At 36.9% G+C, this 12,696-nt stretch overlaps 1 protein-coding gene across 1 annotated transcript; it reads left to right on the top strand.

Moving 5' to 3' along the window:
* The first annotated feature begins 10,948 nt into the window (after positions 1-10,948).
* Positions 10,949-12,332, top strand: LOC128559712 (uncharacterized). The gene is made up of 2 exons (XM_053552076.1): positions 10,949-11,271; positions 12,141-12,332. The coding sequence occupies exons 1-2, from the start codon at positions 11,037-11,039 to the stop codon at positions 12,224-12,226; spliced, it is 321 nt and encodes a 106-aa protein (XP_053408051.1). The 5' UTR covers positions 10,949-11,036; the 3' UTR covers positions 12,227-12,332.
* The last annotated feature ends 364 nt before the right edge of the window (positions 12,333-12,696 follow it).

Here is a 12,696-nt window from a genome sequence, read left to right as displayed (position 1 = left end):
CAAAAATGGAGAATATTGAGTGGTTGAGGGGATGCTTTTTTGAGGATCTGACTCAGCTTCTGCAGCTGTCAGATGGCAACTGGAAATGGTCATGTCTCATTTCACTGTAACATAAAAGAAGGAAAATTGTGACAATTGAGGGAAGTTTGATTCTGCAGAGACACCAAATTGTCCATTTGAGACTACTTGTCTTGGCTCTGATAGGGGCTCGTCAATAAGGGTTAATCTGCTGTTCTTCTTCAATCTCTTTGTCATTTTCTGATCTTGTTCAGGCAATGACATACTAGTTCTTGTCCACGGAAAATAGTGTCAAGGATGGTTCTCCGGACCTTCCCTTAATAAAAGGACGTAGCGCAAGAATTGTCTCGGATTCTACTAGTAATAATTAGAATGATGAGTGATTAACATTATCAAGGCAGAAATGATTTCACCTCTTAAAAGGAAGCTTTCCTAGAAACATCTGATTGCTTAATCACTAAAACAGATATGACGATGATGATGGAGACTTTCCTAGTGATCCTAGTTCAGATGAATTTGTTGAATGTTATGGAAATCACCCAACAATATGCCAGAGTATAGAAATCTTGCATCAGGCATGAAAACAAAAGAAGTTGTTTCTCTACTGATGCGGAAACATAAACCGGAACATTAGTAAACAAGAGCTGTCACTAATGGGACAAATGCCCCACTGTCCGCATGACCTTTGACCTGATGACTTGACCTTTGACTGATGTCCCAACAGTCTGTAGGGGTTCGTTCGTGTACTGAGTAAGTACTATCCAGCATGTGAAAGTTGAAGGTCCTGGGTGTCAGTGAGTTCGCGAATAAAGTGCCTTGGCTATAATGCATGGAAAACAAAAGAACGCTGTTTCTCTACTGAGGCGGAAACATAAACGGCCCCCCCCCCCCCCACCCCGAACATTTAGTAAACAAGAGCTGTCAACTAATGGTACCATCGAAATTGTGCCATTTGTGTTTAGTAGGCAAGTATTGGCTATCTAAATCATGAATTCGTGGATGGAATAGGGCAGATCAAACTGGAAAGGGAACATATCTATGTTCGATATTTTGATGGCAGAGGGTACAAAAAGCAAATCAAATCAGATTTCTGGAGTCATCAGTAAGAGCCGTTCAATGCAAGTATATAATTTCATCTTATCAAAAGACTGGCATCAGAATTGTAATCACTTTGGTAGATCCCATAAATGATGTTATTTTTGATCAGATGTGTGTACTATATTACTTTAATGGTGATGAAAAATCATATTATAGGTGATCCAATGGAATGCTAGTTTTTTTTTTTTTCTGATATGGACATTACCTATGCTTCTCGACAAATAAAACTATGCAACGCATTTTCATATGTTGTGTGTACCCGACACGATATCTAAATCAAAAGAAGTATTTCATACACTAGTGAAGAACTGGGCGGATTACACAACGTTTTAAAAGCGGTGCAAATTAGCCTGACTTTGACAACAAGTGAAGTAATTACAATCGAAAAGAAAACACATTAGGAATCCTGTAGATGGAATTACTGATCTGGCCCAAGCTACAAGAAAACAAGAGGGGGCATCGGCCCTATAAGTGCTAAAACCTGTGTATCAAGGCTTTCAAGTGTGTGTTGTATTAAAAAAATGTACAGAGTTAGTGATTCCTCTATGTTAACCTATGTCACACACATCTTTGAACCTAGGGAAATAATTTGAACAATTATGGTAGATATAACAAATCTGATATTGCATGCTAAATGTCAATGCCCTAGCTATACTGATTTTCACAGTTTCTAATATAAAAGCCTATAGCTTTTGTTTGTTTGTTTTAGGTTGAACGCCATTTTTCAATAGTATTTTAGTTAGGGTGGAGGACAAATTATTTCAGACACTGTCTTTTATCAAATTGTTATAGAGAACAAATGGCCCACCTGGGGATCAAACTTTCAACCCCGCGATCCGTACGTCTGCACTCTCCCTACTGAGCTAAGCGGGTGGGTCACAGCAAATGTAAGATCAGTTCATTTATCTGTTACATTTGAAAACATGAGAAATCTGAATTATGTAGAAGAATATTAAGTGATATCATTAGTCATTTTTAAAAATGAGATACTGATCTTCATGAGCTGATGGCAAAGTTTGATATGAAGAAGTATTGAAAACAATGAATGTCAAAGGAAGCAGAACATCATATGCCGACTACAAAAGCTATTTCAGTGAAACAAAGTGGAAAAAGATATGCTTATTTGAACAACATTGCACTAAAGATGTTGTGACATATTTAACCTATGAAGAAGAAATAAATCAAAAGCAAAAACATTTTGAGAAGTGTACTTTACATGTGTTTTCAGGTGAAACAAGGAGCTGCGTTCAATAAACGCTTGTTGCCCACTGGTGGCATCCTTGTCGATGCCAAAGCAACCTAAGTCCAAAACAAGGTTCAAGGTCACAAGGTCAAACTGAGGCCCAGGTGATGTTTGATGATGAGGAATGGTTCACAGGTTACATCTGTTCCTTCCTTTGTACATTAGTATTCATTCTTTCTTGTAAGCGGTATTGATGCTAGACGAATCGGTTTCCCATTCTGGTTAACCAGTAGATGCTACATATAAAAGCAACCTAAGTCCAAATGAGGTCAGGTCACGGTCAACTGAGCTTAGAGGATGTTTGGAAGATGAGCGAACATGGTTCAAAGGTTACATCTGCATTAGTATTAAATCATTTTATGGGGTTATTGATGCTAGACGATATGGTCCCATTTGGTTAACAAACAGATGCCCAATATAAAGCTACCTATGTCCAAAACGAGGGTCAAAGTCAAGGTCAAAACTGAGGTCAGGTGATGTTTGTAGATGAGGAATAATGTCACATGGTTACTCTGCATATTGTATCAAGTCATTCTGTAAGGGGTATTGATGCTAGGACGAAACGGTCCACATTTGGTTAACCTGTTCGGGCGGACGGACTAGGACAATTCATATATGCCTCCTGCCATCAGTAGATGCGGGGGCATAAAAAGTGTGAAATGGATATACAGATGTATCTAGACAGATGACATTATTCCAAGACAATCACTGAATTGTAAGTAAAACTACATTACTCTGAGTAGATCTAGTTCATTCTTTTACAGGTATAAATATCTTGGGCCATAACTTGTATTAGAAATCCTAATTATATATGACATAATTTGGGCTTGTTCCATTGTCATAGGACTTGGCATAATGGTTGAAGTAGCGCTGATGGAAGCCTGCGGCTGCGTCTAGTTATAAACTAGAATTTCATTTTCCAGGAAGAACTTTCAGTGCTTAAATATATGCTTTACATTTAACATACTTTTTAATAGTGTATGATTTCACTGAAGGGCAACGTTTCATGCATAAGTTCTAGTTTCTGAATTTTGACGAAAGCGTCCATATTTTCGTACAGCAACACGCTAAAAATAGCTGTAATTACTGAAACCACATTCCTGCTAGAATAAGTCTAATCTCTTCTGCCTTGGATTGCCTCTGCAAAGAAATCGAGTGTTGGAAAATAACAAAATAAAAGGCCCCCAAAATAATAGTTTATTCAGGTATACAATTTTTTACTGGTCAATTTATATGAAAAATATTTCTGTTGATAGATTTTGAAAAAGAAATCCATAAATTCATGATAATTTTTATTACAAAAAGGTGAAAATGAAATTATTGTAAAACTTTTATAAGTTACTTTATTTGTTGGGTTTTGTAAGTTGATGCTGTATGTTATGAGGCAATGTATATTTGGTTTGTCTAGATTCTACCTCACCAAATGCTAAAGAAATTTATGATACTTGTAAATTAGGCCTTTTTCGTTTTGTAAATGGCAAGCCAGTTAATCTGGAAGGAGTGTACTATGCTTTTAAAGGCATGAAGTAAGTTAAATAAAGTCTTGAATTTTTTAAACTTAACTGTTTAGCAGGAGGATGTGCTTAGTAACAGTAAGGTAGAGGAGATGATGGAAATATAAAGACAATTACTGTTGGTGAAGATAAATATCTGGGGGAAGCAACAAGTTTCACGTGGAGGACAGTTGTAGACACAACAGCCAAGCCTGGAGTCTATGTGTTAATTATGGATGTTGTTATAAACAACTATAACAACAACTTGACATTGCCACCAACAGGCAGTTCGAAAGTTGAGGTATGTGCTTTTTTGGTGGGTATCTTTTTAAATGCTCTCCATCTGTCTGTCTGTCTGTTCTGTCCCAAAGTCTGGATCCACAATTACTCAAATGTATTCACGCCTAACTCGTTTAGATCGGGTGTGTGAATGTCTAGGACTATTATTATGTTGATTATCTTTAGATATAGTTTGCAGGGGCAGTATGCACATGGTCCCTAGATTTTTCGGCTACAGGCCTAATTTGTGGAGATAAACTGCCTCTTATACTTATGTCTAACTAGTAATTTTTGACAGTCTGGTCCTTAAATAAAAACCTGCTAAATTCATATCCCTGATTATCCACATACATGACCTCGGTAAAGGTAACTATTGAAGATCTGACAAGTTTAATTTGGTTTGCTCAAACATATTTTTTATAATTGTTCATGTATTATCTTAGTGCTAAGCACAAAGGTTCCCCATGATAAGACAATGTGGCAACACATTATCTGTGCTTCAGTTAAAGGTCAATGTACAGTTTAGTCATTAGTAAAAATTTGTTCTGGTTGGTTATTTGCTGGTCGTGTTTGAATGAAGGTTAAACATTGTTTCCACTCAATAAACCAAGTATTCTCAAGTCCTGAAAAAGGTTTATCTTGTTCCGGTTCACATATGACCTTGACACTGGTCCTATCTGAACCTCGAATTCAATTGGTGTCTCCTGCTAGTCATGATCACCTCCTTTCAACTTTCTTGTTCCCTACACCCAAGCATTTTGATGTTATCACCGTGATATCGTTTAACTGTTCGGGGTCACTGTGACCTTGACCTTTGTCCTATGACCTCAAATTCAAATAGGGGTCATCTGCTGATAATGACCAACCTCCCTATTAAGTTTCTGATCCTCGGTCAAGCTATTCTTGAGTTATCTACCGGAAACGATTTAAATGTTCCAGGTCACTGTGACCTTGACCTTTGACATAAAGGCTTCAAAATCAATAGGGGTCATCTGCTGGCCATGATCAACCTCCCTATCAACTTCCATGATCCTAGGCCCAAGGGATCTTGAGTTACCATCCAGGATCCATTTAACTGCTCAGGTCGATTGTGACCTTAGACCTATGACCAACTGACTCAATTTCATAGGATTATCTGATGTCATGACAAACCTCCCTATCAACTTTTATAATCCAGGACTCAAGCGTTCTTGAGTTATCATCAGGAAACCAATTGGTCTAATAAGGACAGACCGACCGACGGACATCTGCAAAACGATATACCATAACATAAAAAACAAGAAGCTGCGTGCAATAAATGCTGACGCCAAGTGGCCATCCTTGTCGATAGATTTTGCACCTAAGTCCAAAACGTGGTCAAGGTCAAGGTCTAAATACTGAGGTCAGGTGATGTTTGAAGTTGAGGAAATGGTCACAGTTGTACATTCTGATTTTATATCATTCATTTCTAACGGGTATTGATGCTAGACGAAACGGTCATCATTAGGTTAAACCAAGAAGATGGCCCTTATAAAGCAAACCTATGTCCAAAATGAGGTTTCAAGTTCAAGGTCAAAACTGAGGTCAGGATGTGTTGAAATGAGGAATGGTCACAGGTTGACATCTGCATTCGTATCAAGTCAGTCTAGAAAGGGGTTATGATGCTAGATGAAACGGTCCTTTGGTTAGTTAACTGTACGGACGGACGCCCCCCCCCCCCCCCCCCCCCCCCCCCCCCCCCCAGACGGGTCAGGGCAATCACTATATGCCTCTGCATTTGTAGATGCTGGGGCATTAACAATTTGGACAAGCCACTGAAGTTCCTCTTTCTGACTTCAGATGTAATTTTGGAATCAGTTTTCTCATTAGCAAGTAACCCTTTGCAGAAAACAAAAAGGCACGCTTATGTAAGTGTATGCTATGTAGAAAAAGTAAAAAAAAAACACATTCTGCCAGAAACCATTTGTTTCTAGGCCAACAAGCTATGGTCAAGTTCATGAAACACTCTGCAAAAGTTCATGTTACATTAAAGAAAACAGGAAATCATTAACATGATGGTTGGGAAGGAGTTGTAAACCGACTTTTCCTTTTACAAAGGCCACACCGGATGATCTTGTTTGCTCAGATGGCAGTACAGGTTTGGTAGAAGTCAAGTGTCCATACACAGCAAGAAATTACACTGTATTGCAAGCGTTTCAATAAACAATGGTTGGGACTTTTGGCTCAAATCCCAAACTGGAGATATTGAGTGGTGAGGATGGGTTGCATTGGAGTATTTGCTGTGTTTCATGCAGCTGTCAGATGACAACTGTAAATGGTCTGTCACTTTCCTTGTAATTTCAAAATGAATGAAATTGTGACAAGTGAGGAAAGTTTGACCTTCTACCAGTGATTTCCCTGGTGTGACCCCCTCCGACGAGTTTTCTAGCAATTGTGAATATCAGATGTATTTTTAGATATATATCATCGTGTATTATGATCTTACATAAAACAAGAGCTGTCGGAGGACAGCAACGCTCGACTATTTAAAGGCCTTGTCAATTGAAAGAATACAAATGATTTGAAAAAAGGGGCATTATTTTGTAAAATGAAAAGTAGAGGTATTGAACCTCTTGTAGTGCATGTGGCAATTATAACAGTGAAAAGGGTGTTAAGTGTCAATCCTTTCCAATTTGTGGATACTGAGTTACCAAGACTTTCATACATGACTTATACCAAAAACTGCTAAGTCGAAAAAGGGAATAATTTTGTAAAATGCAAAGCAGTGTTATTGGACCTTCACAGTGCATGTAAGATCATGACAGTGAACAAGTGTGTGAAGTTTCAATCCATTTCAATTAGTGGATACTGAGATATCAGATTACATACAAATATTTAACCAAAAACTGCCGAAAAAAGTCGAAAAAGGGGCATAATTTTGAAGAAAAAAAGAGTAGAGTTATGGGACATGCTTAGTGCATGTCAGATCATGACAGTGAACAAGTATGTGAAGTTTCAATCCATTCCCATTAGTAAGTACTGAGATAGCAGCTTACATACAAAACCTTAACCAAAAATAAGTAGAAAAAGGGGCATAATTTTGTAAAAAAGCAAAATAGAGTTATGGAGCCTGTGCAATGTAGGTCAGTTTATCACAGTGAATAAGTGTGTGAAGTTTCAATCCATTCCCACAAGTGGTTACTGAGATACGCGAGTAAAGTGCCTTCATGCAGAAAGTTAACGTTGGCCCCTGTGACCTTGACCTTTGACCTGGTGACCCCAAAGTCAGTAGGGGTAGTGTACTCAATAAGTACTATCAGCACGTGAAGCACGTGAAGTTTGAAGGTCCTGGGTGCAGTGGTTCCCGAGTAAAGTGCCTTCATGCAAAAAGTTAACGTTGGCCCCTGTGTCCTTGACCTTTGACCAGGAGACCCCAAAGTCAGTAGGGGTGGTATACTTAATAAGTACTATCAGCAGGTGAAGTTTGAAGGTCCTGGGTGCAGTGGTTCGCGAGTAAAGTGCCTTCATGCAAAAAGTTAACGTTGTGACGAACGAACTAACTAACGAACTAACGGACGGACAGTTCAAAACTAATATGCCTCCCTTCGGGGGCATAAAAAGCAAAATAGAGTTATGGAACCTGTGCAATGTAAGTCAGTTTATCACAGTGAATAAGTGTGTGAAGTTTCAATCCATTCCCACAAGTGGTTACTGAGATACCAGCTTACATACAAAACCTTAACCAAATCGGGACACGGACGCGGATGCAGACGCCGACGCGGACGCCGACGCATGGGCGAGTCCAATAGCTCTACTATTATATGAATAGTCGAGCTAAAAACAAATATGCCAAATTGTGTTTCGGCATGAAATACCTTTGAAGTAACTTTTCCTTAAATACCTTTGTTCGAAAATAATTGGGTGCTGACATATACAAGATTGATATTATTGTTAAATTTGTATTCTATGTTTTTGTGTAGTGATGTTATTATTATATTTCCCTCCCCACATGCATATCTCACAGTCTTCAGCATGTGAAGAAGTGCACCTAATATTTTTAACTGGGAATTCATTGGAGCTCAGGGGCCGTATTTCAGTAGCATCTAAGAAAATACATTTATTTATTTATTTTGTTGGATTTAACGTCGCACCGACACAATTTTAGGTCATATGGCGACTTTCCAGCTTTAATGGTGGAGGAAGACCCCAGGTGCCCCTCCGTGCACTATTTCATCACGAGCGGGCACCTGGGTAGAACCACCGACCTTCCGTAAGCCAGCTGGATGGCTTCCTCACGTGAAGAATTCTACGCCCCAAATGAGGTTTCGAACCCACATCGATGAGGAGCAAATGGTTTGAAGTCAACGACTCTAACCACTCGGCCACGGAGGCCCCAAAATACATTTAAGATAAGGAAAATCTTAATTTTATTTCCTTAAGTAAGATAAAAAGTAATCTTAAACTTTAGTCATATTCTTAAATGAACTTAAGAAATTCTTAAAGAAAATCTTAAGTTTTACAAAATAATAAGTAAAATCTTAACCCGTTGTCAAGCATAGTTGGAATTTCCCACGCCTAAATATAGTAACAGAAGTCTCAAAACGGATTTGACAAAATCACCGCGTGCGTGCTGCCTGTCAAAGCAGACGGAATGTAAACAAAATGGAGGAATCCACCAAGAAGATACCCCGGCTGTACATATTCCAGAGGTATTCTGGAAAAACTCCGGAAAGTTGCAGACTTTCCATGGAAAGTTGGTATTTTCCATGAAAAAGTATGGAAAAGCTCCTAGTTATATAATATGTCCAGGGTATTCGCAGATATTTTCCACGGACAACTCTGGAAATCACTCCGGACATCTTTCAAAATGTCCATGGACACTGCGGAAAGTCAGCACTTAGAAATTTTTCTGTCAGTTTAACTCCAGAAAATACAAAAATAGACTCTGTCATTTTCTGAGAGATTTTGTACTTAGAAAAATTTTAATCTTTTTTCAGTCATCTAAATTATTGAACACAACAAATATAAGTTTAAATCAAAATTATTGAAAAAACAACTTTGCAAAAACTAACAAATTTTCATTCACATTATTTTCATTAATTATATAATTATAAGAAATGTTTTATTTAACAAAAAATCAAGGCCTTCAAGTGGTTTATCATCTAATTTACTGCGGTTCATAGTTCAGATGCCTTGGAATTTAACAACGAGGGTATTAGCTTGGATGGTTAAATACGATTAACCGTGGTTAATTAGACGATAAATCACTCAAAGGCCTTGATTATTTTCATTCTAACATATTCATTGATATATTTTAATACTGGTAAATATCATGCTGCACTTCATTTACTCAAGACGTAATGTATCGAACATCCTGCGGCAATTCGACATCAGAATTGACGTCATGATATTCTCTTAATACCGGTCCGCACACAACCATTGTTTATCAATATACAGAGCTTGATTTCCTTCTTTGTTTAACTGGAAATCAAATCTAGTCATGTTAGAATGTTTCATATAAATTTATGATACATTGCAACTTCATAAAAGAGACCACTTAAGTGAAGGGCTAAAAGTGGTCTCTCAGCACAAAAATTAATGGTGTCTAACACAACATACTTTTTTCTACTACAGCAAATACAGAAAGGTATCATAATGCTAATGTTCTCTCAAGTACGTTTGACTGTGTTTTGTGAACTTAATCAAATACATAAATGTTTTATAGTCTTTTACTTTGCTAAAACGTTATAGTCATTATTTTGCATTGATATTATGTGAATGTCTTGACTTTAAAGTACATGTATATACTAGGGTGATGATAAGGGTCTTTTTGGAGATTTTTAAATATGGTTCCTAACTTTGTATCATTGGCCTATACTGCTAACGGTTTGAAACCTCATTTTGGGTGTAGAGGCTGTTGTACCCAAGTGATCACTGCAGGCACTGACCATGAAAATGTGGGAAGTTGTCTATAAATAAATATTGTGTTGATTTGACACTAAACCAATCTAAAACCTACAAAAAACCAAGAGAGTGATCTAGGCCCACTTGGGATCTTTGGCTGCAGAAAAGTTCATGAACAATTCATAAAGAGATAGTTTCAGTTTAAGATATATTAGTTATGTTTCCTTCACATGAAATTAGTCTTATTTTAGTACTTCTTTTATAATTTGTAGGATAGTGGCTTGTTGTCATCGCCATCATTGTCAGCAAAATCTGTTGACATACAAACACCACCAAATGCTACCCCATCAGCTTCAGGTACCAGCACACCAGCAGCAGAAGAGGTAATTTTGTTTCATTGCGAGGATCATGGTTCATTACTGTAAAAAGCACTTAAGAAAACTTTTTCTTCATAATTAAAGCTACTTTATACAATATGATATTTTTCAACATTTTTATTCTTCTTTACTATACATAAGAAATTTGAAAATTGGAAAAAGATGAAAAAGAAAACATTTAGAGGAGAAAAAGTGTTGATTTTTATTTGCATTTTGCAGGAGGCAGTCGAGGATACAAGCCAGCAGGAACAACTGTATGGAAGCTTTACAAAGGTATTAAGATGTTATACACATATAACATATTTTAATTGTGCCAGTCAAATGATTTCATTTTGGTCTTGTCATTTTTCCCAGGATAATCATATGGACTCAGGCTTGAGACCAAATTTCAAACACTAACTGTTCACTAAATCCACAGACCAAGACAATGTGAACTGATTGTAAGTCCGTTCTATATCCAATTATAATTCTAGTAAAATTATAGAAAGAAAATTAGCCAAGTAGGTAGATACTATTCATTAAAGTTATAATATGCTGCATATTTTTGCAAAATCCATTACAAGTGATTGTGAAAAATATCCTGAAAATATCAAGGGTTTTCTAAAATATCACCTTTCAGACACAAAATAAATTTTCTTTTGTTAAACATGGTTTAACTTTCTTTGTATGGAATTTTTTTTTTTGAATATCACTAACTATAGAGTAACAATACAATTTCAGAGTCAACTACAGGCAAAAGTAATCAATATGAAAGATTTCGGCAAGGCTGCGAAGCTACTCTTTAGGCTTCTATATACAGAAAATGAGTACAAAGGGAGAAGTTTGTCTGGTGGGCGGCCTAACGCCAAATATGAGCAGCGACCGCCCATAGAAGACACCACAAAACTTCATGTAATATATGGTAAGCAGTATAAAAGGTCCCCTAAACTGATGAACAACTGGTCTCGTATATTGTGATGATGATTTTTAGCTTGACTATTCAAAGAATAAGGGAGCTATCCTACTCGCCCCGGCGTCAGCGTGAGCGTCACACAAATGTTAAAGTTTGCGTACCACCCCAAATATTTTCAAAGTCCATTGAGATATTGCTTTGATATTTTGCATACTTGTTTACCATCATGACCCAAGTCTGTAAAAAGGAGGAGGCAACTCTATCAAGCATTTTGACTGAATTATGGCCCCTTTTTGACTTAGAATATGCTTATTGTAATGTTAGTTTGCGTACCACCCCAAATATTTTCAAAGTCCATTGAGATATTGCTTTGATATTTTGCATACTTGTTTACCATCATCACCCCAGTCTGTAAAATGGAGGAGGCAACTCTATCAAGCATTTTGACTGAATTATGGCCCCTTTTCGACTTAGAATATGCTTATTGTAATGTTAAAGTTTTACTCATAGCTTATATTATACTATCAAGCACTGAGAATAGTCGAGCACGCTGTCCACTGACAGCTCTTGTAGATCATCTTATTAAGTTTTTTTTACTTGTGTAACTGTTGCATAGAAATACAGAAAAAAAACATGTTACTTCTACATTTATAAAATCTTTCAAAGAAGTTATTTAGAAGTCAAAGTGATGAGAAAGAAAAATCTAAATTTTCTAGGTTTTGTATGAAAAAATATATGCAAATTCAGGTTTGAAAAACAAATGAAAATAAAAGTTTTATGATATAGTTTTGTATGAGGTTTTTAATTGTGTTTCATGTTTTATGCAGTTGCTTTTTTTAATTATATAGTATATCTTTAATTTCTTTTCTTTTTTTCAGACATAATCAAGGAAAAATTTGGGACAGCAGAAGTCCAGGTGAAAGATAAGATAAGAGAGCTTCTGAAGCCTTCCAGAGCAAAGTGAAAACTGTATTTTGAAGGACTGCTTAAGAAACTTTTAATCCCTATTTTGAACACTGCTGTGTATAAAACTTTTTCTTAAATAATGCAATAAATCATCATTTCAGCAAGATGTGTGCTCTTATCTCTGAAACAGTGAAACCAAGTAAGAAGCTACAAATGAAAAACAGTGGTAAAGCTGAATCAAGGTATTGCCTTTTTGTAAACCCCCCCTCCAAGTTTTTGTAGGTGTGATGAGGGTAGGGGGCACTTAGACTTGCCCTTGTCCGTCTGAATTTGTTTCATGCATATCTTGGAAAGCACTTGACATAAAGTTACCAAACCTCAGAAGATTGCAACTCAGCATGAAAAGTTAAGTGTGTGATATTTCAATTAAAATTTCACAGAATAGACAAGTGTCAAAAATATTACTGCAGCAACAGTGTGCTAAAGACAGGCAACGAGTTATGTGTGTGACAGCAGACCATTGCTTGG

The sequence above is a fragment of the Mercenaria mercenaria genome, chromosome 9 (assembly GCF_021730395.1).
Source record: "Mercenaria mercenaria strain notata chromosome 9, MADL_Memer_1, whole genome shotgun sequence".
Taxonomy (NCBI): Eukaryota; Metazoa; Mollusca; class Bivalvia; order Venerida; family Veneridae; genus Mercenaria; species Mercenaria mercenaria.
Note: the sequence above shows the minus strand (reverse complement) of the source record. Positions and strands in the feature narration are given on the sequence as shown.